Source organism: Pristiophorus japonicus, chromosome 1 (assembly GCF_044704955.1).
Source record: "Pristiophorus japonicus isolate sPriJap1 chromosome 1, sPriJap1.hap1, whole genome shotgun sequence".
Classification (NCBI taxonomy): Eukaryota; Metazoa; Chordata; class Chondrichthyes; family Pristiophoridae; genus Pristiophorus; species Pristiophorus japonicus.
The window spans coordinates 41,344,627-41,370,661 of NC_091977.1; the positions used below are offsets into that span (position 1 = coordinate 41,344,627).

A 26,035-nucleotide genomic window follows, 5' to 3' on the forward strand; every position below is an offset into this window, starting at 1 on the left:
CCCTGAGTCAACACAGTCTGTGAGAGCTGAGTGCCAAGGCAGGAGGGAAGTAAACTGAGCAGAGCCCTGGATGTGCACCCGAATGACCAGAGATGGGCCGAATGGGCTTTTCTTGGGCTTTGACATAGTTATATTCCAAGGTTGGAATTAGAAACTATTCACTTAGCGAGTGAAAAACCCAACAAACGGACCAATAGATGTTAGCACAGTATTTAGTGACAATGCAACAGTAATGGTAGTAAAATGAAAGGACAGATGCACTCCTGGAGATTACACCACCAATCAAATGTGAACAATTACAAGCACTTGACTAATTGACAGTCATTTTGCCAGTAATATCTTCATTGAGGCTCCTTTTTGAATGCACCAGGAAAGCAATGACGGGAGCAAGTTAATGGATGCATTATTCTGAACCAATATAGCCATCAATTATCTTCAATCCCATTTTTCACGTTACAGTTTAAAAGAGAATGTGCTGTTGCCACGGGAGGAGTCGCTGGTTTGTGTTAAGTCTGTGCATTTGGTATTCGAGTGCTTGTTGGACTCTGCGCACCTCAGACAACAAATGATTGTCTATTTAAGCCCACCAGTTCGGCGCAGACCAGTTCCGTCAGTAGCTCCACTCTGGCACTTGTGTGACGCTTCAGTCTTCCGTGATGCAATTGAAGCTGCCAAAACATTATTTGATCTTTGCACAAAAAGCTGGCTATTAATTAGTTGCACAGTTTCACTTGAATTAAATGAACTTCAATTAATAAGTTTGCAGCAAAGATTGACACAACCGTGCTTTAAGATGGTGTGCTAAAGGCTGATAAACACCTTGGTGCTAATGAAAAATTGATTAGATTGATTCACAGGAGAAACAAGGCTCAGGATATTTAAAAAAAAAAACTTTCCCTAGCAAAGCCGAGTTAATATTTTGCTATACTGAGGTTAATCAGCCTATCCAAGGTACTTTAATTGAAAGCTTGATTCAGAAGAGAGGGGAGTGTATGTATAAAGAAATCATTGAAAGGAGTACACTGAACAGGCAGTGTGTTCCCTGAGCTCCGCAGCAGACAGCAACTGATGAAGCTGTGACTAATCCCACTTGTGTTGGATAGATTTTTCTGGTCATTGTTTGCAGCAGTAAGGGAATGCAGCCAGTTTATATTGAAACTATTTTTTTAATCATTCAGTTAGACACTTGACTTTGCTTTTATTGCCCCCTGACTGCTGCATGTTATACTACACTTTATCCAGCACGGTGGAGCTGATCTGGTTATTGTGCTGTGCTTTTCACCCAGCAACTTCCAAATGACTGTAGTGTCATTGGTTTGCACACAGCTCAGTGTCCGTTTACAGTAGGATCCCCAAATCCGCGAGTTTAACGTCCCGTAATAGGGTAAGAGGCCTACACAATAATGAAAGGCTCTCGCAGAAGATTACACATTCTTTTGCAGATTGAAAAAATACCAGCCCTCCGATCACAAACAAAGCATCCAACAGGCACTCCAAAATCTAGAAGGCCAAACTATTCAAATGCTCCCCAAGACTTCTCTCTGAAAAAGATTGTAGTGGAGAGACCTGGAACGATTTTAACTGTCTCCACCAGGTGGGAATAGGGCAGTAACTAGCGCTCCAATCTACCCACCACCATTTTTGTGGGCCTTCAGAAGAGCAACCCAGACAGGAGCCTCATTGTGGTATTCAAGTCGGGTTCCTATGCCCTCAGTAGGACCCTGGTGTAATTGTTGTACCAAAAAGCGGAAGTAACGCGGATTGCTGGGCCCACCTAGTAGTACTGGCACGGCCACCAGCCACCTACATACTTCTGTCATTCAGGCAACACCTGGGAGGGGCACTAGGTTAGGTTTAGGTTCAAGAGTTCAGACATGGTAAGAAGCAGTAGGCAGCTGCACAAAGTATGGGTTTTATCTTTAAAAAAATGGTAGCACTAAAGCTGTGTTTTCAAACACATGCCAAGAAAATTGACTAGCGCCCCAAAACAGCTTCATGTCGGCCCTCGGAAAATACATAAGAATTAGGAGAACACAAGTATTGGGAGCAGGAGTTAGGCCACACGGCCCCTCGGCTTCGGCTCACGGTTAAGTGCCAGTGTTGAGCTGCGAGCTGCTGGGGAGGGCGGGAAATCATCCAGCTTAAACACTCAGGTGGCCGGGTCTTGTGGTGGGGGGAGGCCTCCAATGCGATTGGCTGTGAGCCGCAGTTTTTTTTTGTGGGCCCTGGAGGAATGTTCCTGGTTCCTCTGGCTGCACAAAAATAAAAGCTGTCCATTTCCTGAACGGTCTCCAGCGAACCCTGAAAGGCTTGTTGGTCAGGTGTTGCGTGCGCCGCACTAGCTCCGCCCATTTGCTCTTGAATTTTGCACTCAGCCTCCTGCAAGCGGCCTCGGACCTCGTTACCCATACTTAAGGGGCCTAATGCCTGTTTTCAGTTGGCATCCTTGATGACCGATCAGGGTGTCATTGACTGCACCCGTGCAGCTGTCAGTGCACCTCTCAATGAGCCAGCAGCCTTTATGAACTGCAAAGGCTTCCACTTGCTTAATGTTCAGCTGGAGACTAACCATCATCAGCACATCATGCAGGTTCATGCCCGTTTTCCTGGTAGATGCCCAGACGCCCATGTACTGCACCAGTCCTCCACCCCCTTACTCTTTGATCCAGCCCAGCAATCAGAGGGAGGTTGCTGATGCTGATGTACCCTCTTTATACATGGCTCGTGAACACTTCTCCCAATCGCAAGCTCGCCAGGTGCAAGGAAAAACCACCAGAGACATTGGACCACTCGCGCCATCAACAAGCAGATCACTGGACTGCTCAAACAACACCTCCGCTGCCAGGACTGACCTGGGGGCTACCTGCAGTACAGCCATAGTGTCACACATTGTGGTCAGCTACTGCATTCTACACAACTTCGCAGTGCAACGAGGACAGCAAATGAAGCCTGCACAGCAAGAAGACCCTCCTCCATTTGATGAGAAAGACCCCATTGATGGTGAGGATGGAGCAGCAACGGCAAACCTGCAGCCATATCTCTTTGGTAACAGTCGATCAACTGTCGCTTCAACTGAAGTACCTCTTCCCCGCTCATTGCATTAGCAGTCCTGAGCACCATCTCTTACCAGTCAGTCTTACCTGCAATCAAGTGCTTCCAATCACCGACTAACATTGATATTCAAAACTCCTGACATTGCAAGGTTCAGCAGAACCACCTTGCAGACAAAGTCACAATTTCCAACAGTGTAACTTTTTAATGGCTTAGATATCGACCATAAAACAACATTATTATCCACTATGTTGGCCCATAATGCCTTTCTTAAGTGACCTTTTTGCTGCTGCAGTGCTCGTCCAGTGGCTTCATCGTGGGTGATGGAAAGCTACTAATGCTCAGGTAATGGGGCATTTACACGCTCATGGTCGGCGAACTACAGAGGGCCCGGCTACAGACCGCAGCATTTCAGCCGGGGCAGTCTGGCCCTGCTGGCTTCCTGGCAACCTGATGGGCGCTGGTTGAAGGGAGTGGCGAGGGCGAAGACGTGCTGTCATCCTGAGAGAGAGAGCAACATAGAAACATAGAAAATAGTTGCAGGAGCAGGCCATTCAGCCCTTCTAGCCTGCACCGCCATTCAATGAGTTCACGGCTGAACATGAAACTTCAGTACCCCCTTCCTGCTTTCTCGCCATCCCCCGAGTAGTAAGGACTTCATCTAACTCCCTTTTGAATATATTTAGTGAATTGGCCCCAACCACTTTCTGTGGCAGAGAATTCCACAGGTTCACCACTCTCTGGGTGAAGAAGTCTCTCCTCATCTCGGTCCTAAATGGCTTACCCCTTATCCTCAGACTGTGACCCCTGGTTCTGGACTTCCCCAACATTGGGAACATTCTTCCTGCATCTAACCTGTCTAAACCCGTCAGAATTTTAAACGTTTCTATGAGGTCCCCTCTCATTCTTCTGAACTCCAGTGAATACAAGCTCAGTTGATCCAGTCTTTCTTGATAGGTCAGTCCCACCATCCCGGGAATCAGTCTGGTGAATCTTCGCTGCACTCCCTCAATAGCAAGAATGTCCTTCCTCAAGTTAGGAGACCAAAATTGTACACAATACTCCAGGTGTGGCCTCACCAAGGCCCTGTACAACTGTAGCAACACCTCCCTGCCCCTGTACTCAAATCCCCTCGCTATGAAGGCCAACATGCCATTTGCTTTCTTAACCGCCTGCTGTACCTGCATGTCAACCTTCAATGACTGATGTACCATGACACCCAGGTCTCGTTGCACCTTCCCTTTTCCTAATCTGTCACCAATCAGATAATAGTCTGTCTCTCTGTTTTTACCACCAAAGTGGATAACCTCACATTTATCCACATTATACTTCATCTGCCATGCATTTGTCCACTCACCTAACCTATCCAAGTCACTCTGCAGCCTCATAGCATCCTCCTCGCAGCTCACACTGCCACCCAACTTAGTGTCATCCGCAAATTTGGAGATACTACATTTAATCCCCTCGTCTAAATCATTAATGTACAATGTAAACAGCTGGGGCCCCAGCACAGAACCTTGCGGTACCCCACTAGTCACTGCCTGCCATTCTGAAAAGTCCCCATTTACTCCTACTCTTTGCTTCCTGTCTGACAACCAGTTCTCAATCCACGTCAGCACACTACCCCCAATCCCATGTGCTTTAACTTTGCACATTAATCTCTTGTGTGGGACCTTGTCGAAAGCCTTCTGAAAGTCCAAATATACCACATCAACTGGTTCTCCTTTGTCCACTTTACTGGAAACATCCTCAAAAAATTCCAGAAGATTTGTCAAGCATGATTTCCCCTTCACAAATCCATGCTGACTTGGACCTATCATGTCACCATTTTCCAAATGCGCTGCTATGACATCCTTAATAATTGATTCCATCATTTTACCCACTACTGAGGTCAGGCTGACTGGTCTATAATTCCCTGTTTTCTCTCTCCCTCCTTTTTTAAAAAGTGGGGTTACATTGGCTACCCTCCACTCGATAGGAACTGATCCAGAGTCAATGGAATGTTGGAAAATGACTGTCAATGCATCCGCTATTTCCAAGGCCACCTCCTTAAGTACTCTGGGATGCAGTCCATCAGGCCCTGGGGATTTATCGGCCTTCAATCCCATCAATTTCCCCAACACAATTTCCCGACTAATAAAGATTTCCCTCAGTTCCTCCTCCCTACTAGACCCTCTGACCCCTTTTATATCCGGAAGGTTGTTTGTGTCCTCCTTAGTGAATACTGAACCAAAGTACTTGTTCAATTGGTCTGCCATTTCTTTGTTCCCCGTTATGACTTCCCCTGATTCTGACTGCAGGGGACCTACGTTTGTCTTTACTAACTTTTTCTCTTTACATACCTATAGAAACTTTTGCAATCCGCCTTGATGTTCCCTGCAAGCTTCTTCTCGTACTCCATTTTCCCTGCCCTAATCAAACCCTTTGTCCTCCTCTGCTGAGTTCTAAATTTCTCCCAGTCCCCAGGTTCGCTGCTATTTCTGGCCAATTTGTATGCCACTTCCTTGGCTTTAATACTATCCCTGATTTCCCTAGATAGCCACGGTTGAGCCACCTTCCCTTTTTTATTTTTACGCCATGTGTGCTACTCTGACTCCACGGAGCTGCGGCTCAGCATTCCCACTGATCCACAGGAGGGCAGTCTGTGGGAGATCTGTGATGCGATTGAAGGACCCGTCAGTGTGCTTCCCCGGCCTTATGAAGGTAGTGGATGAGGTTGAGCTCAGAGCCTGAGTCGTGTCAATTTAAGCTTCGTGCAAGAGATGGTGGGACTGATTGCCGTACAATTGGCCTACCTGCAGCGTCCATAGCGGCGACTACCCGCTCCATGGTAGAGTGCTAAGTGCCTTGCGCATCGCGGACTTCTCCGTACTCTCAGACATAGTGCGGCAGCTCCCAGGCAGGCTATCCAGTGCCTCGAACAGTCGCTGGTGCGTAGAAAGTAGTCGTAGAACCTGCTGTGCGTTTATGCCTGTTATTTACAAAATCTGTAAATGTAAGCTTATAATTGGTACGAAACAATTACCGTGTCTATTATGAAACAGGAGTATTTTTACAGTGAAATAATTGGGTGCTGTTGACAGAAGAACATTGAGTGCAGTTTACTCATACACGTTCAGTCGTGCCACACGAGCTTGAATAGTAGGTTATTAAAAGCCTGATTTAGGGAAGCTGACACTGTTCTAATGCAGTACTTTGATCATCATACTTGCACAAATTGTAATTGTGCGTTGAGGAAATTTGAGCGTGTTGCTGACTATGCTGGGTCTGTTTCTGTTCCACAGAAATCTGTGCCGTGGAGTGCGGAACACACGGCGTATGCCTTGCGGGCGCCTGCCGCTGTGAGGAAGGCTGGTCGGGCGCAGCTTGTGACCAGCGAGCATGCCACCCGCGCTGCTTGGAGCATGGAACCTGCAAAGAGGGCAAATGCGAATGCAACCAGGGCTGGTTCGGTGAACACTGCACCATAGGTAGGCCCTAGGCAGAAGATAATATGAATGATGCGTCTTGTACTGCAGAGATGCCTGTGGTGCAGTAATGAGAATACCTAGTGGTAACACTCATACGGTTTCTGATACGTGTACATAATGTGATTTGTTTTCTAAGAGAATTGGATGGTGGGGTCGGGCTCGGGGAGGGGGGGGGGCAAGGTGACATTTTTCTTGCTAATTTTCATGGAAAAACTCATCAAAGCTACAAGATGGAATTTAAGTAAGACTATTGCTGGGTGGATTTTCTCCCCGTGTTCCTGTAAAATCAGGTATTCAGATGTCTAATCTGCATATAGTATCTGTATTCTACACGATAGACTCTCAGTAATTCTTCCTTTGGTTGTGAAAGTGACCTTTAACCTCTGAGAAGGTACGTTCGGATTATTATTCAAAGAAGGTCAGTGCTCACAAAATAAATAAAAACGAGTGGTAAGTAAATTCAATAGCTATATAAGCAAACGTTTCTTTATTCAAAGGGTGATCAATGTTTGGACTAAGCTGAAAATAGATTTTTCTTGTGCCACTGGACCTGCCAAATGCAGACAAACCTGGCAGTGTTGAGGTAATGCTGCCTGTTGCACTTATTAACCAGAAGGCAGAAAGAGGAGGCTAGCACGGAAGACAGAGTATTGTAGGAGGCTACCACAACATTGATGCCAGGACAGGTTTGGTAGTATAGGTTTTGTGGTGTACCTGGAGTAAATAAAGGCAGGCTGAGGGAGTATGAGACCAGTGGTGGAAGGTCCAGGAGGGTGGGACTGGATCTCGAGCAGAAATCTCCATATATTGGAAGTCTTGACACGTCAAACTTTTAGCCAGTCCTCCTTGGAACTCGCTATATCAAGACTTCTTTGACAGCACCTCCCAAAATAATGACCTCTGCCACCTAGAAGGACAAGGGCAGCAGGCGCATGGGAGCACCACCACCTGCAAGTTCCCCCAAGTCACACACCATTCTGACTTGGAAATATATCGGCCGTTCCTTCACCGTCACTGGGTCAAAATCCTGGTACTCCCTAACAGCACTGTGGCAATACCTTCACCACACGGACTGCAGCGGTTCAAGAAGGCGGCTCACCATCACTTTCTCGGGGGCAATTAGGGACGGGCAATAAATGCTGGACTTGCCAGCGACGCCCACATCCCAGGAGCGAAAGAAAACTTGGGTATTTTTGTCTCACTGACTTGATATTCGTTTCCATTGCCCCAGCATTATTCATCATTTTTTTTTTAAGCAGGCAATCTTTCAATAAACTAGTAAGGTAAGTAGCAAAAACAAAAATAAAGGGAAAATGTGATGGCTGACAGGTTATGTCAAAGGGAATTCAAAGAGTGACGGTTTTAATAATTTTGTAAAGGTGCTGAAAATTATACCTGTTAATGCCTTTTGAGACGGTTATGTCCTGAGAAGCTTGCACTGGAATGTTTTCTTCAAATTGCACACATTCTTTGAAAAGTTATTCATTTTTGAGTCTGTGAATAATGGGAAAAATCCTTGGCAAAGAGTGCTAGAGAATTGTGATTCAATCAAGATGGTTAAATCTTCCATTTCAGCTCACACAATAGCCCAGAAATGTTGTTCATTGAGTAGCTGAGCCCAATTGCACTCAACATCGACATCCTAGGCTCTTAAGAGAAGTAGCAGCAGGGATTGTGGATGCATTGGTTGTAATTTACCAAAATTCCCTGGATTCTGGGGAGGTCCCAGCAGACTGGAAAACTACAAATGTAATGCCCCTATTTAAAAAAGGAGGCAGACAAAAAGCAGGAAACTATAGACCAGTTAGTCTAACATCTGTGGTTGGGAAAATGTTGGAGTCCATTATTAAAGAAGCAGTAGCAGGACATTTGGATAAGCAAAATTCGGTCAGGCAGAGTCAGCGTAGATTTATGAAGGGGAAGTCATGTTTGACAAATTTGCTGGAGTTCTTTGAGGATGTAACGAACAGGGTGGATAAAGGGGAACCAGTGGATGTGGTGTATTTGGACTTCCAGAAGGCATTTGGCAAGGTGCCACATAAAAGGTTACTGCACAAGATAAAAGTTCACTGGGTTGGGGGTAATATATTAGCATGGATAGAGGATTGGCTAACTAACAGAGAACAGAGAGTCGGGATAAATGGTTCAAGCTCTGGTTGGCAACCAGTAACTAGTGGAGTGCCGCAGGGATTAGTGCTGGGACCCCAACTATTTACAATCTATATTCACGAAGGAACTGAGTGTATCCTAGCCAAGTTTGCTGCTGATACAAAGATGGGAGGAAAAGCAGTGTGTGAGGAGGACACAAACAATCTGCAAAAGGACATAGACAGGCTAAGTGAGTGGGCAAAAAATTGGCAGATGGAGTATAATGTTGGGAAGTGGGAGGGCATGCACTTTGGCAGAAAAAAAATCAAAGAGCAAGTTATTATTTAAATGGAGAAAGATTGCAAAGTGCCGCAGTACAGCGGGACCTGGGGGCACTTGTGCATGAAACACAAAAGGATAGTATGCAGATACAGCAAGTGATAAGGAAGGCCAATGATATCTTGGCCTTTATTGCAAAGGGGATGGAGTATAAAAGCAGGGAAGTCTTGCTACAGCTATACAAGGTATTGGTGAGGCCACACCTGGAATACTGCGTGCAGTTTTGGTTTCCATATTTACGAAAGGATATACTTGCTTTGGAGGCAGTTCAGAGAAGGTTCACTAGGTTGATTCCGGAGATGAGGGGGTTGACTTACAAGGAAAGTTTGAGTAGGTTGGGCCTCTACTCATTGGAGTTCAGAAGAATGAGAGACGATCTTATCGAAACGTATAAGATTATGAGGGGGCTTGACAAGGTGGATGCAGAGAGGATGTTTCCACTGATAGGAGAGACTAGAACTCGAGGACATGATCTTAGAATAAGGGGCCGCCCATTTAAAACAGAGATGAGGAGAAATTTCTTCTCTGAGGGTTGTAAATCTGTGGAATTCACTGCCTCAGAGAGCTGTGGAAGCTGGGATAGTGAATAAATTTAAAACAGAAATCGACAGTTTCTTAAACGATAAGGGGATCAGGGGTTAGAAGGAGCAGGCAGGAAGTGGAGCTGAGTCCATGATCAGATCAGCCATGATCTTATTGAATGGGGGAGCAGGCTCGAGGGGCCATATGGCCTACTCCTGTTCCTATTTCTTATGTTATGTACAGACAAACACTTTGTATTCTCTTAAGTTTGCATTTTGTGCCAATCTTCATATATATTGCTTTTTAAGCCCCTAAATTAATTTCCCTATGCCACTTGCCCTGTGTGGGTTGCTGGCACTCAAACCATCTGTGTCCTACCACTCCATGACTTTCAGCTGTTTGAATCCCCTGCTCTACATATTGAAAGTCCAACATGCAACACCACTGTATCATCCCACTGCCTATTTGATACCATCACATATAAGAGTAACATTTTATTTTTCTCCTCCGCGCGCCCCCCCCCCGCCCCACCCACTACCTGCTAAAGATGTTCACTCCGAGCTTGGATGGCCTCCCATCTTCCATCTTCCATAAACTTAAGCTCATCCAAAACTCTGCCCATATCCAAATTCGCACAAAGTCCCATTCATCCATCACCCCTGTGCTCACTGACCTACATTGTCTCCTGGTTCAGCTACGCCTCAATTTCAAAATTCTCATCATTGATTTCAAATCCCTCCATGGCCCCGCCCCTCCCTATCTCTGTAACCTCCTCCAGCCTTACAACCCTCTGAGATATCTGTGCTCCTCCATTCTGGGCTCTAATGTATCCCTGATTTTTGTCATTCCACCATTGGCTGCAGCCTTCAGCTGCCGAGGCCCTAAGCTCTGGAATTCCCTCCCTAAACCCCTCCGCTCCCTACCTCTTTTTCTAACTTTAAAACGCTCCTTCAAACCTACCTCTTTGCCCAAGCTCTGCCTTAATATCTCCTTATGTGGCTCAGTGTCAAATTTTGTTTGATAACTCTCCTGTGATGCACCTTGTGATGTTTAACTACATTAAAGGCACTATATAAATGCAAGTTGTTGGGTATTGTTTCACGGGTACTGGTGCTTCCTGATGCATGCCTTACCAGCCATTGTTCATGTGTGAGCCTTGAGGCTAAATATTGTCAGATTGTTTGATTCGGGGGAGGAAGGACACAAATCTGAGCCAGGTCTTGTCTTCACTTGATGTCCACATATGCACACTTTCAGAGGTTGGATACTGAGCAAGAGCAGGTACCCGGATCAAATTTCCTCTCGCAAATCCAGGGGACGCTCAAGTCAGTTGTACTGAGATCAGCTGATGTCTGCATAGGACAGGTGATCAAACCTAGGACCCTCTTGTGCTACTGGATAGCCATTACCCATTGGGGAAAATCTCAATAATATAACATTTGTAGAAGATCACTTTGCTGGGTTAGTTGTGAAAGAAAGAAAATGGATGTTTCAATTTCATGGAATTCCTATTGGGGAAGGGAATGCAAGGCTATTAGTTCCAGAATCATGGTAAGGAAACTAATGGGAGATTTAGAGGAGTAGACCAGATGGACCAATGGTCCGCTCCTACCCAAAACATTAGAAGGTTACTGAAAGAATGAATGGAAATTGAAATTTCAGTTGTAAGACTACTGAAAGTACTATCAGTTTCTGAGCAGTACAATCCAATCCATATTGCTGTGTCGCAGGAAACAGGCAAGTATACCTGAATGACCTCTGAATGCGTATGTGCTCTTGCATTACCTATCAACTCCTCTGGTGAGCAGCATGTCCTGTACTTAAGCCAATTGAATGTTGGGAAAGCCAACCAACATACCATCGATGCTTTTTTAAAAAAAAATGATGTTTTGATTTAATAATCTTGTTCTAGAGTTCACTTCCCGTAATGCCTTCAACACTGGCATGTTTATCGAACGACATTGATTTTCATGTACGTGCATTTAGGCAATTCAAACAGGCACTTGCCTCAGGGAAATTCTAATTCCTTTAAACTGTGCCCAAAGGTGATGCTGGGATGGCTGGAAGTGGGGGAGGGGACAGGGAATACAAGCAGCAATCTGTTTTCATTCTACTGCTGCGATACAGTGGGGAACGGAATCATTATCAAATGCAAAGGGGTGATTTGTTTTCATCCACCAAAATACAGCCGGCAGTGCTGAATGATCCATCAGTAACACATTAGCATTCACAGAGATGCTGCATCCCGCATGTTTTAAAATGATCTGCCGGAGGTGTACTTAATTTTTCTTTAATTGTCGCATTGTCTCCTTATTTCTCTTCAACGCTTGAGATTGCTGTTCGGTTACCTTGACATTTCCTATGTCACCAGGAGAAGCTGACAGTGTAGTCAAAAGCCCTTAATTGGGATATCCTGGTTTGGATGAATTTCCTCATTTAACAGAGACTCTCATGAAGCAGATCCCCTCCACACCAGTTGAAGTATGATTGAGTCAATTGGTCAATGAGAAACTGTCTCCTTGAAGCATCGCTTGCCTTCTCTCAATTAGTACTCAATCAGTGACATTAATGTTGTGCACAGGCAGTTGAGTCGAAGGTATGGTTTGGACTCTTTGTTTTTATTGGATGTTTACTGAATGATTTTGAAACACATAGTGTATAACTCACAAGGGCGAGGAATGACTGCTATTGGAGCTTTCATTCACTGCTGGTTGATTTTTCACTTGACAGTTGGTGAGTTCATCCTGGAGATGGGCTATCTGCTGTGCATATTGTGAAGTGATGGAAAAATGGGCAATTTTCATAGCAATTTTTTCCCTTCCCCTTCCCTCCTCTCCTGGAGGCATTGACTGCATTCTGTGGAAGAAAAGTTCCACAGGCACCAATTGCCCACCGAAAGGCCATTATTCATTTGTTCATAGGCTGTTCACCAAGCTAGATGCAGTTCTCACTCAAACTCCCCCACGCATATTTCCAGCTGGGGTGTTTGACCGTGATTGAGACAGGGGAATCCCAGCCACTTTTCATCTCATTAACCCAGGGATGCTGAGGTCAATGGTAGCACTCCTACAGCTGGTCAACTGAGATCACCTAACGCAGGACAGACTGAAGTCCATAAGACTCAGCAAATCCACTGTGCCATCAGAGTTGGGGCTATTTTTTATTACATTAACAGAAATGGTATTGGAACAACGATTATAAATGATATTGGCAAGCTTCATGGCCACAGCATTCAGGGAAGGAGAATTTAAAAACATATAGTTGATCATTGATGATGAATATTCTGTTCTCAAAAATATTTGATATTTTCTTGTAAGAATCAGATAGTTCCCCAACAATTGTTTGGAAAATAACGCCAGAAGATTTTAGTGGTATTTCTCAGAACATTTACCTGAATCTAACAAGAATCCGTGGAACAGAGATATTCCACAAGTCCTCCTCCAAAATATTGATAATACATTTTTGGGTAAATCCATTTCAGATTGACTTTGGATTAAAAGTCAGACTGGGACTCGCGTCGTGCCACCAGCAACTTTTGTTCAACATTTTCAGGTGGATCCATAGGATTTACCCAAACACAGGAAAGCAACAACGGCTCGATTTTGTCATTGGAAGTCCCAACTTTCCAAAACTTTACATTGTCTAATAATATAAACAGAAAATGCTGGAAATACTCAACAGGCCAGGCAGCATCTGTGGAGCGAGGAACCGAGTAAACGTTTCACGTGACCTTTCGTCCGAACTCGAAGACGTTACACCTGTAACAGGTTTCAAGCAAGCACAAGTGCAGGGAAAGGTGGAAGGGGAGGAAAGAAGAGAAGAGAAAGACTGTGATAGGGCAGAAGGCAGGAGTGATTTAATAAAGAGCAGAATCATTACCAGCACCTGGTGTCCAAAAAAATGGGAGCAGTGTTTATGATCTGAAATTGCTGAACTCAATGAGTCCAGAAGATTGTGAAGTGCCCAATCAAAAGATGAGGTGCTGTTCTTCGAGCTTGAGCTTCATTGGAATAGTGTAGGAGGCCGAGGACCCAGAGGTCAGAGTGGGAGTGGGGCAGCAAATTCAAATGGCAAGCGACCAGAAGCTCAGGGTCATGCAAGCGGACTGAACAGAGGTGTTCTGCAAAGCAGTCACCCAGTCTGCATTTGGTCTCTTCAAGGAGACTGCATCATGAGCAGCGGATACAATATACTAAATTGAAAGAAGTACAAGTAAATTGAAAGAAGTACAAGTAAATCGCTATTTCAGCTGGAAGGAATGTTTGGGGCCCTGGACAGAGGGAGGAGAGGAGGTAAAAGGGCAGGTGTTACATCTCCTGCGCTTGCAGGGGAAGATGCCATAGGAAGGGGAGGGGGACCAGGATGTTGCAAAGGGAACAGCCATTGTCTGTTAGCCTTCAACCCAATTTATGATAGCTGTTGAGGGGAATTGCAATTTGTTGCTGTGTACCTCAAATCCTTCAGTTCTTGCTGCAAATCATGACCTCCAAGTAAGTGCCTTGTGTAAATTGTTATTAAATTTCCTGCTTTTGTGCACAGCACTTCTCCAAATGGAGAAACAAACAACTGGCTTGTATTTTTCTGGGTTGACAGATCATCCTTTTTTCACGCACGAATCTTTGAGACATGTTTTTGAAATCGCATAGGAAACAGACGTCATAAGGAGCTGTAGATAATAAAATCCCTGCTGTTTCCTTGACTCTTTTTTCCTTTGCTGATTTCTAATGGAACGGGAATTTCAGTGATTGTAGGGGAGGGGGGGGGTGGGGGGTGGAGTGATGTCAATATTAATCACTATGTTCCAATGATTTGGCCTAATTGACTACTAAAATTAATCTATTCTCCAGTATGGCGTAACATTCTTTGCCTGAGTGTCAACATATCTTAGACTAATTTTTCATGTAAATTGGTCAATTTGCATGAAGTCTATGCATTTCTGTTCTGGCCTGTCAACGTTGCTTTAAAATAAAAGTCTTTAACATCAAACATGGGTGGTTGATACCATCTGTTTGTATTATTTGCCTGGAGCTTTTTACTCATGCTGTGAGATACAAACTGCGACTCTTTAATTGTTAGTCTTCAGAAAAAAAGTGGCCATGACTAGAATTAATATTTAGACCCACACATGTATATGTGCATATAAAAATGATTGTTAAATACGAAACCCATAACTGTAGATAAATGTCAGTCTTGTGTTTATTAATTAATCCCCCTATGGCAAATGGAGGCAAAAGTTTAGCAGTGTTTAAACTTCTCATTTTCCTCTATATTCTGAGCACTAATAGAAGATTTGCTGCAATTTATGTTACATCCCCCGAAGATGCTTATTGGTTTGAGCTTGTGTCAGCTTCAGTTCAGTTGTTGCTTCAGAAAGCACTTTGGTTTGAACAAAATAGTTACTAGATGATAGCGATGAAACAGGACTGCACCAGTGGGGATCTCTTCCTTTTTAAGCCATGAATTTAACGTGAGCGTTACTGCCCTCAGAGAGGAGCCTGCAATTCAGCACAAGCTTAAATATCTGTTTAGGAAATTTTCAAAAAGATGTCAACAGCAGATCCCACAAGTAGTTTCACCGAGCCCAGAACTTACAAGAAATTCCCTCAGCATCACCTTCAAGGTAGCAACGACATGGGAAAGGGAAAAGATTGCTGGCTCCAGTCCACGCAAATTGGCCTGGCACTTCGCAGTTGTTGCAGCTGTTCGGAGAGAGCCAAGCCGAGTTACAACACCTGCTTTTTGAATTTATTGCTGGATTAAAAGAGAACTTTCTCAGTGTAGAAACATCGGTACTGACAATGGCTCCCTCAGATCTGGTACTTGTAAGATTTTGCCATCATTCTCAGCTTGTTAGATTAACTGTAATTAAAGCTGTTGAAACACATGATCATTCCTACGCCCTTTTATTTTCTCAGGCGGTTGTCAAAGTGCTGGAGATTAAAATTTATGGAGGTAGATTTTCTTGTTTCTTTGCCTGGGCATATGAGGTCAAACAGGGGACACTGAATAGAGGAAAATTGGCTGGCAAGAAGCCCATTTATTTTTCCATCTGAAAATCGAATGTGCTCCTCCCTGCCCCATTTTTAACAACAATTTGAATTTCTATAGCACCTGGTGTCCAAAAACGTCCTCGAGCACTAAACAAGAGACGTAATCAAAAAAATATGGATGCCAAGCCAAAGAAGGAACTATTAGGAGTAATGATCAAATGTTTAGTCAAAGAGGTGGGATTTAAGGGGGGGGTCTTAAAGGAGGAGAGGAATGCGGAGAGGCAACGGGATTTAGGGAGGGTATTCCAGAGTATGGGGCCTCGGCAGCTGGCCGCCAGTGGTGGGACAAAGGAAGAGGGCATGCACAAGATGCCAAAGTCAGAGCAACAGAGAGAGATCATGGAGGGCGAAGTTATCGGGTTGGAGGAAGTTGAAGAGTTGGGGAGCGATGAAGCCATTAAAGAAGTTAAGTGTAAGGATGAGAATTCTAAATTTGACGTGTTGGAGTTCAGGGAGCCATTGTAGGTCAGCGAGCACAGAGGTGATGGATGAGCCAGATAGGCTACAGTCAGCAGAGTTTTGGATGAGGTGAAGATTATCGAGGGTAGAGAATGGTAGGCCAGCCAAGAAAGCATTGGAATAATCTGGAGGTCACAAAGGCGTGGATGAGGGTTTCAGCAGCAGATTCTCTAAGGTAGGGGTGGAAATATACGTGAAAGGCAGGGATGGAAGTGAAAACCCCAGAACAGTTTAAGAAACAATTTGATGCTGTGATGGCGGTGGGGTTTGGGAGCGGGGGAATGTAGGGTTGTTCAGGATGGATAAATTAAGATAGGAGAGAGTGCAGAAACGATTTACTACAATGGTTCCAGGGATGAGCGAATTTTTACGTGTATGGACTGGAGAAGATGAGGTTGTTCTCCTTGGGGCAGATAAGATTGTGAGGAGATGTGATAAAGGTGTTCAAAATCATGAGTGGTTTGGACAGAGCAGATAGAGAGAGACTGTTCCAGTTGGCGGAAGGGGTGAGAATCAGATTACACAGATTTAAGGTGATAGGCAGAAGAACCAAAGATGTCATGAGGAAAAACTATTTTATGTGGCAAGTGGTTAGGATCTGGAATGCACTGCCTGAAAGGGTAATGGAGGCAGACTGTTACATGGCTTTCAAAAGGGAGTTGGATAAGTACCTGAAGAAAAACAATTTGTCGGGCTACAGGGAAAGGGCGACAGAGTGAGACTAGCTGAAGTGCTCTTGCAAAGAACCGGGACGGGCTGAATGGCTGCCTCCTGTGCTGGAACCATTTTATGAGTCTATGAATGACCTTCCTTATCTGTATGTATCCTGTGATCTTGTGAATTACATTGGATTACAAAGGGTATACGGCACAGAAACAGGCTATTTGGCCCAAGCAGTCCATGCATGGACTGGTTGGACAACTGGCCTGTTTCCGAGTTGGCTTTCTGTGTATTTCTATGTATTTTAATCTCGCTGCTGCCAGGATCAGTGGTCAGGATAGACCAGTCTCTGGAGATGCCTGGGACTGTCGATTGCGTTCCTTGGTTGATCTCTGAGGAGCTGCACTTGAGTAACACAGGAAAGAAACTTCTTGTGCCATCGGCTAGATGCTCCTCCTCCTCAGATGGTTTAGGCAAGTAACATAGAAAATAGGTGCAGGAGTAGGCCATTCGGCCCTTCGAGCTTGCACCACCATTCAATATGATCATGGCTAATCATGCAACTTTTGTACCCCATTCCTGCTTTCTCTCCATACCCCTCAATCCCTTTAGCCGTAAGGGCCACATCTCACTCCCTTTTGAATTTAGCTGACGAACTGGCCTCAACAACTTTCTGTGGTAGAGAATTCTACATGCTCACAACTCTGAGTGAAGAAGTTTCGCCTCATCTCGGTCCCTTATCCTTAGACTGTGACCCCTGGTTCTGGACTTCCCCAACATCGGGAACATTCTTCCTGCATCTAACCTGTCAAATCCCGTCAGAATTTTATATGTTTCTATGAGATCCCCTCTCATTCATCTAAATTCCAGTAAATTTCAGCCCAATCGATCGAGTCTTTCTTCATATGTCAGTCCTGTCATCCCGGGCATCAGTCTGGTGAACCTTCGCTTCACTCCCTCAACAGCAAAAATGTCCTTCCTCAGATTAGGAGACCAAAACTGTACACAATATTCAAGGTGTGGCTTCATCAAGACCCTGTACATCTGTAGTAAGACCTCCCCGCTGCTATACTCAAATCCTCTCGCTATGAAGGCCAACATGCCATTTGCCGCCTTCACCGCCTGCTGTACCTGTATGCCAGCTTTCAGTGACTGATGTACCATGACACCCAAGTCTCGTTGCACCTCCCCATTTACTAATCTGTCACCATTCCGATAATAATATGGCTTCCAGTTTTTGCCACCAAAGTGGATAACCTCACATTTATCTACAGTATACTGCATCTGTCATGCATTTGACCACGCAACTAGCCTGTCCAAGTCACCCTGCAGCCTCTTAGCGTCTTCCTCACAGCTCACACTGCCACCCAGCTTAGTGTCATCTGCAAACTTGGAGATATTACATTGGAGATAAACGTACAGGTGCAGCATCCAAAATCCGGAGTTCCGGAATGTTCCGGACTCCGGACCGATTGGTGGTAGGATTGTCCGGAATCTGTAAAATGTTCCGGAATCCAGACCCGTCGACCTCGAGGTCCCGCCGCTGCCCAACCTCGGACTTCGCCTCACTGCTGCCCGACCTCAGGCCTCGCCTCACCGCCCCTCGCCACGCCGCTGCCCGAATCTCGGGCCTCACCTCACTGCGCCTCGCCGCTGCCCGACCTCGGGCCTCACCTCACTGCGCCTCGCCGCTGCCCGACCTCGCCTCATCGCCGCTGCCCGACCCCGGGCCTCGCCTCACCGCCCCTCGCCACGCTGCTGCCCGAATCTCGGGCCTCACCTCACTGCGCCTCGCCGCTGCCCGACCTCGGGCCTCACCTCACTGCGCCTCGCCGCTGCCCGACCTCGGGCCTCACCTCACTGCGCCTCGCCGCTGCCCGACCTCGCCTCATCGCCGCTGCCCGACCCCGGGCCTCGCCTCACCGCCCCTCGCCACGCTGCTGCCCGAATCTCGGGCCTCACCTCACTGCGCCTCGCCGCTGCCCGACCTCGCCTCATCGCCGCTGCTGCCCGACCCCGGGCCTCGCCTCACCGCCCCTCGCCACGCTGCTGCCCGACCTCGGGCCTCACCTCACTACCGCTGCCCTTACCTCGAGGCCTCCTCGCCGGCCCGTCCAAACACCACTTCCGCGACGGGGCCGCCCGACCAGCTCCTTGGTGGTGGGGCTCGCCCGAACACTTCCTCGGCGGAGAGGTCCACCCGACGGCCTGAACAGCTCCTCGGCGACCAACCCCCCCCGCCCCCACCTCCCTTTCTGATGTTCTGAAATCCGGAAATACCCGAACCTGGGCTCGGGTGTTTCCGGATTCGTGACGTCAGACAGACGTTCCAAAGTCCGGAAAAAGGCAAAATCTGGAAAGGCCTCGGATTCGGGATTCTGCACCTGTATAAATACAAAATATTTTAATCTGGCTGGTAATATGGAACAGATATGTTATAGTACAAAAGCAAAATACTACGGATGCTGAAAATCAGAAATAAAAACAGAAAATGCTGGGAATGCTCAGCAGGTCAGGCAGCGTCCGTGGAGAAAGAAATGGGAGTTAACGTTTCAGGTTGTGACAAAAGGTGATCGACCTGAAACGTTAACTCTTTCTCTCTCCACAGACATGTTACTGTGTTAGTTTTAGTTTTACAGTATTTGCTATACTACAGATACTGAATTATCTTGCATACTGTAGCATATTATGCATTATCTCATATTTATTACATATGTCTATTGTATCATTTATAGTATATATAAACTTTTACAGGTTTTAAAGATGTATTGTTATGATGTGGAAGTTGCTTGCCCATCCCTAGTTGCCTTGTGGAGGTTGTGGTGGGCTCTGCTCACTAGGCCACCAGCGGGCAGATTAGAGTTAGCCACGCATGGGCTGGAGCCACATACAGGCCAGACTGGATTCTTTCCCTAAAAGACATTAGTGAACTAGTTGGCTTTTTAACGACAATGCGACAGCTTCATGGTCAGTTTTTACTGATATGAGTGTTTTTTATTTCCAGATTTTTAAAAACTGAATTCAAATGGTCAAACTGCCACAATGGGATTTGAACTCACTAAAGCGTCACTCCCTTTGCCGAATTTATTACATATAGCAGTATCTATTACAGTATTCCAGCATCTGCCATTTACTTTATATTACATACTACAATATCTCTCATAGTACAGAATCTATTACACATTACAGTACCTTTCATAGTACAGCATCTATTACACAATAGTATTCTAGTGCCTGTCTTATTACAGTATCATTCATAGTATAGAACTTATTACGTTACAGTGTCTTTCATATTAAAGAACCTGTTATATCTTAAAATATTGCAGCATCTGTCATACTAAAGCAGCAATTCAGCATTTGATTATTGGTGTCATTTTTTTAAATGAGGGAAAACAACATTGTAGGCTTCAAGCAGTAAGCCAGAACTGGTGCTGGGACGGTGATAAAAAGATTCAGATAACATGATTGTCATAGATGAATCTGGGCTGATGTTGGTCATAACGCAGGGTACAACCATGTATATATACTGGAAAGAGCTGAACTTGAAAAGAAGTCTAATAAGATTAGCTGATAATTTTCAGGTAACAAAATTGACCAATATATGCCAAATAAAAATCATTTATTACAATGTATCTGGTTATATGAAGTGGCAAAAATGTGTGATGAATAACAATTGAGTAATGAAGAAACAATTTAGTCAGATTTAGGGCTCAATGATTGAAGTGAACACAGTTAATATATACCCACTTGCACATTATTACCGTTTCATCATACCTATTAATATCTGACAGTGAATAATCTGGGTCTGATGATGAGTTCCGTCTATTTATTTCCTTAATGGAGCATTAATGACAGTGGTTACTATTCATTGCAAAGATTGCTGTAAAAGTGAGGTTAATTGTTAATGAAGAGCCTTTACTGGCTATTCAAGACGATAATTAACTAGAGGCTGGCTTTCAGAGACTGTGCATATTTGAACGGGAAACAATATTTGATAAATCACTGGTAAAAATTCCAAGTGGTAAGTTGCCTCTATTTTATTCACTGTCGATCTCCACACCACAAAACAAACATACATACATTGGAAAGGGTACAGAAAAGAATCGCTAGACTGCTCCCATGTGAAAGTGATTAAACCTGAGGGAAGAGATCAGAGGCATTTGGGCTCCACAATCTAGAAAGAAGGTCGTTACGGTGGAGCGGTTTCAGTGAGGTACATCAAATATTATTATTAATAAATGTTATAGAGAAGGCACACTCCGATCATTACTTAAAAGTAAGTTAGACATGTAGGAACAGAGAAATGGAAATGAATGAATAGAAATTTAATGTAAATAAATCAGAAGAACGCTTTCTTTACTTCAAGTATGACCAAAAAGAATAAAAATGTCAAGATTGAGAAAGGACCATTCCATCCATTGAACTGTATCCCCCGAATATCTGAAGTTTCCCTTTTTAGCCCCACATGCATTTTGAACATTGCTACTAATCTTCACTATGTTGCCTGGCAATCATTGATATCAATATAAAAGAATATTGGATGGTTTCTAAAATCCTTAATTTCTAATCCATATGGTTTTACACATAGGTAGTAAGGTAAAAGTCTAGCTCAAATTTCAGGGTTCTGTTGGATATTTGCCAAAGAACTGGAAAGTGGCTGCTGTAAAGCCCTTCTCTAAAAGGTAATTATAGGCTAGTTACTGTTAGCCAAAAGTCTGGAATCTTTAAAGGGGAAATTACTAAACAGCTAGATGAAGAGAAAATAATTAGATGCAGCCAACAGTGATTTCAGAAAGGAAGGTCATGTTTGACAAACCTGTCAGTTTTTTAAGGAGGTGACAGACATGGTGGATGGAAGAGAAATGCAGTGGATGCGTTGCACATGGACTTTCAAAAAGCCTTTGGCAAGCTACCATACAGGAGACTATTGGATAATAAGGAATAGAGCTATAGGTGTAGGGTAGAACATTGAATTAAAAACTGGTTAGGAGAAAGGAAAGATTAAGAGTTAAGGTCAGTTTCTGAGAGTGAGGTCCCACAGGGTTTTGTTTTGGGCAATGTTCCTGTGGTCACGCAGCTGTCTGGAGGTCCCGCACAGGCTGCTTGCCGGCTTTACAATATGAAATTTGAATGGGCTGCACAGCCCATTAAAGGGGCCATGCACCCAAAAAAAATTGAAAGGGAACATTTTTTATGGGACTGCCTCTATTCACTGTACATCAGTGATTTGGATATAGTGCTTGAGGGACTGGTGTCCAGATTTGCAGGCAATACTAAAATAGGTGGTCCAGTAAATAATACTGAGGACCAAAGGAAGCTGCAAGGGAATAACAATAAGCTGGTAGAATGAGCATAAAAGTGGCCAATGAAAATCAATGTCAATAAATGGGAGGTGGTACATTTTGGTTAAAGAAATGTCAAAATTATACTTTGAATGAGGGAAAGCTGGGGAATGTGGAAGAGCAAGGGTTTTGATGGTTTAGGTTCACAAGATATTGATTGCTGCATCCCAAGTGATTAAGGCCATAAAAACATCTACTGAAATACTAGTTTTATGGCAAGCAGGGTAGAATCTGAAATTTGAGATGCAATGGAGAATCTATATAAAACCTTTCTAAAACCACAGTTGGAGTACAGTGTGCAGTTTGGAACTACAAACTATAGGAAAAATGTTGAGGCCATAGGAACTTAGGACCAGGAGGAGGCTATTCAGCCCCTCAAGCCTGCTCCGCCATTCAATTACATCGTGGTTGATCTGCGACCTAACTCTATATACCCGCCTTTGGCCATATCCCTTAATAACTTTGGTTAACAGAAAGCTATCAATCTCCAATTTAAAACTAACAATTGATCTCGCACAATAGAAAAGATGCAGTACTGATTCACGAGGATGCTGCCTGTTTTGAGGTAATACCAGGAAAGACTTGAAAAATGAGGGCTGTTTGGTTAGAATCTCGGAGATTACAGTGTGATTTGATAGAATGGTTTAAAATGATGAAGGGTTGGAACAGAGTGGATAGGAAGAGACTGTTTTCATTGATTGTCCTCTGGAACAAAAGGACAGACATATATATAAGATCAAGTGCAAGAGATTTAAACCAGAAAGCAGGGGAAGCTGAAGATTGTGAGGCTGTGGAATGCATTAGCACAGTTACTGATAGAAGTCATGTCAACATTTACAAATAGACTTGATAGGTTGTTAAAAGTAAGGGGATATGGGAATGGGATTCAGACTGCTTCTCGTGTGGCGGAGAAATGACAACATAGACTGGTTTGGACCGAACAGGCTATTTCCATGTTGTAATTTCTCCGTAATTCACAGTGACTACACACTAAAAATAGCATGGCAATAAATTTTGAGTTTAGATCTGCTGCACCCTGATTTGTATGTAGATGCAAAACTGCAGTGCTGCGAAAAATGCCTTGAAATGACAATGGAATACTCCAGGGAAAGCGCACAAAATTTGTAATTCATTCCAGTGGTTTGTTTGATGCATTTATTGGGACGAACTCTTAGATTGCAAACTGCACATGCAATCAGTTAAATAATAATGGAATTAAAAACCTGTTCATGAGGTGGAAATTAAGATCCTGTTCAGCAGGCTTACCTCAGTGACTCTTAAGATCCTTAAGTAAAACCCGAATTCAAGTCTTAACACTGTTTGTTGTTTTATTTTTTTTTATTCTTACACCAGGTGCTAGAATATTGACACTGGAGTGATAGATACTGAGATCCCCCGACTTTGGAGCTGAACGAAAATAAAATGCTCTTATAATGATATACTACCCTCCTGAAGGGAATCATCTGCTGGAGGGGAGTGCATTCTTAACATTTTCCTATACTTCAGCACTTGACTTGGTACTGAAGCCAGGGGACTCAGTATCTTGCTCTGCCACGTCATTTGAATATTGTAATGGCTGATCCTCATTGATGGGATGACTGTTGGACTATAGGTGTAAGATTCACCTTGAGTTTTTAATCTCTAAGGACCTTCTACTGAGGGCTTCACTCCTGGTTTTTTGCGAGCCTTCCCGGGAATATTTCTTAAGATTGAGACAACAATGCTCTTACACCAGTTTGGCCATTTTGTTGATTCAGGGAGGGGCTGTCAAAGTTAGTTAAGGATCTTAAGAGTCACTGAGGTAAGCCTGCTGAACAGGATCTTAATTTCCACCTCATGAACAGGTTTTTAATTCCATTATTATTCAACTGATTGCATGTGCAGTTTGTAATCTAAGAGATCGTCCTAATAAACAAACCACTGGAGTGAATTACAAAGTTCAGGATTAAAATAAACAAATATAATGTCGGAACTAAGGAACTGGGTTAGGGTTAAAAAGAAATACTGACTTTGGTTGTGGGGGTGGGTGTTACCACAAATAATACCTCTCTTATATTAAATATATTTAAGGTGGATAGAGACAGATTTTTGAGCGATGGGAATAAAGGGTTATGGGGACCGGGCAGGGAAGTGGAGCTGAGTCCATGATCAGATCAGCCATTCTCTTATTAAATGGCGGAGCAGGCGCGAGGGGCCAAATGGCCTACTCCTGCTCCTATTTCTTATGTTCTTATAAGGAAATCACTTGATAGGCCCTTGTCGAGTCAACCTGTCCCAGATTTGGAACAAATGGCCTCTCCCTGAATATTGCTCCATCAGATCTTTCATAGCAATGAAGGTGGGAAAGCCTGAATCTGTTGGGCAGTGACGCTGGCAAAGGTATGAACACTTCCCATAAACAACAGAGATGGTGCGTAGAGGAGGGTTTGAGTGGCAGGTGGACTGCAGTTGTGGTGGAGCCGAGCGATGTTACAGAGGCAGAAGTAGGCAGTCTTTGTGACTGAGGGCATGTGAGGTCAGAAGTTCAGCCGGGCATTGAGTCAGACCCCCAGGTTTCCAACACTGAGACAGTGCTCAGTGAGGGGGCTGAAGACCATGGCGATGAATAGCCACTGAAGACACTTGGTGTTTTGTGAGGTTTGGGTAGCAGTAACCATAATTCCTTTTTTAATATGAATCCCATCAGTATTCGAATTCTACATGCTGTAGTACACAGTACAATAGTTATGAAAAGTGCACCATCATAAAAAATGAATTCTGTTGTCAGCAACAAATTGTAAAAAAAAATGTTTTACACAAACGGTTGCTGGGACACAAATGCCTGACAAGAAACAGTGGTGGAGGCAGAATTTATAACCGGTGTTAAAGGGAAGTGGATAAATATGTGAAAAAAACATTTTTTTCAAGGGTTGGGGCAAGAGCAGGTGAATCGAAGAGAGTGAATGGCTCTTTCAGGGAGTCAGCACAGGTATGATGAGCTGAATGGCCTCCTTTTACACAGTAGTACATAGTATTGCATAGTATTTATAGCACAGAAACGGGCCACTTGGCTCAAAAGGTTTATGCCGGGTTTATGCTCCACACAAGCCTTTTCCCACCCTCTTCATCGAACCCCATCAAACATATCCTTCTATTCCTTTCTCCCTCATATGCTTATCTAGCTTCCCTTAAATGCAACTATGCTAGTTGCCTCAACTATTCCTTGTGGCAGTGAGTTCCACATTCTAACCACTCTCTGGGTAAAGAAGTTTCTCCTGAATCCCCCATTGGATTCATTAGTGACAATCTTATACTTACGGCCCCTAGCACTGGTCTCCCGCAAGCGGGGATTTGTGCAGTCAAATTCTACGATTTGGTACATTATAGTCTCCGTGCAATTTAAAAAGAAGAACGGAGTAAAATGTGTATGAGTCCAAAGGTCACAGTTGCATTGACCCATTCTAATTTTGTTACAAAATAATAAGTAGGTTTCGATTACATTTGAAAAAGAAATGCAAAGATTATGCTACTTTTATATCAAAACAAGCAAGACATTTTTTTGGTGATGTGCTCGATAAAGAATCATAGAATCATAGAAACTTATAGCACAGAAGGAGGCCATTCGGCCTGTCGGGCCTGTGCTGGCTCTTTGAAAGATCAGTCACGTTTAGTCCCACATCCCCACTCTTTGTCCATAACCCTGCAAGTTCCTCATGGTCAAGTACCTGCCCAACTCCATTTTAAAACTATTTCTGGAATCAACTTCCACCACTTTTTCAGGTCGAGCGTTCCACATCCCGATAACTTTCTGAGTGAAAACATTTCTCCTCATCTGCCCTCTAGATCTTTTGCCAATGATTTTGAATCTGTGTACTTCTGGTTATTGGCCCACTTGCCAGAGGGGGTTGTTTTTCTCTCTCTGCTCCATCAAAAACGCTCATCATCCTGAAAACTCTTATTAGGTCACCTCTTCAACTTCTCTGTTCCACGGAGAACAGTCCTAACTTTTCCAACCTCTCCTCATAACCCAAGTCCCTCATCCCTGGTAACATCGTGATAAACCTTCTCAGCACCC

At 44.2% G+C, this 26,035-nt stretch overlaps 1 protein-coding gene across 7 annotated transcripts in view; it reads left to right on the top strand.

The window, feature by feature from the left end:
- Positions 1-26,035, top strand: part of LOC139262996 (teneurin-3-like) — a 924,456-nt gene that overhangs the window by 776,931 nt on the left and 121,490 nt on the right. For all 7 annotated transcript variants that reach the window (XM_070878430.1, XM_070878437.1, XM_070878446.1 and 4 more), the window contains one exon: positions 6,336-6,521. In XM_070878430.1, coding sequence (XP_070734531.1) covers positions 6,336-6,521 — 186 coding nt within the window. The remainder of the gene's footprint in view (positions 1-6,335; positions 6,522-26,035) is intronic.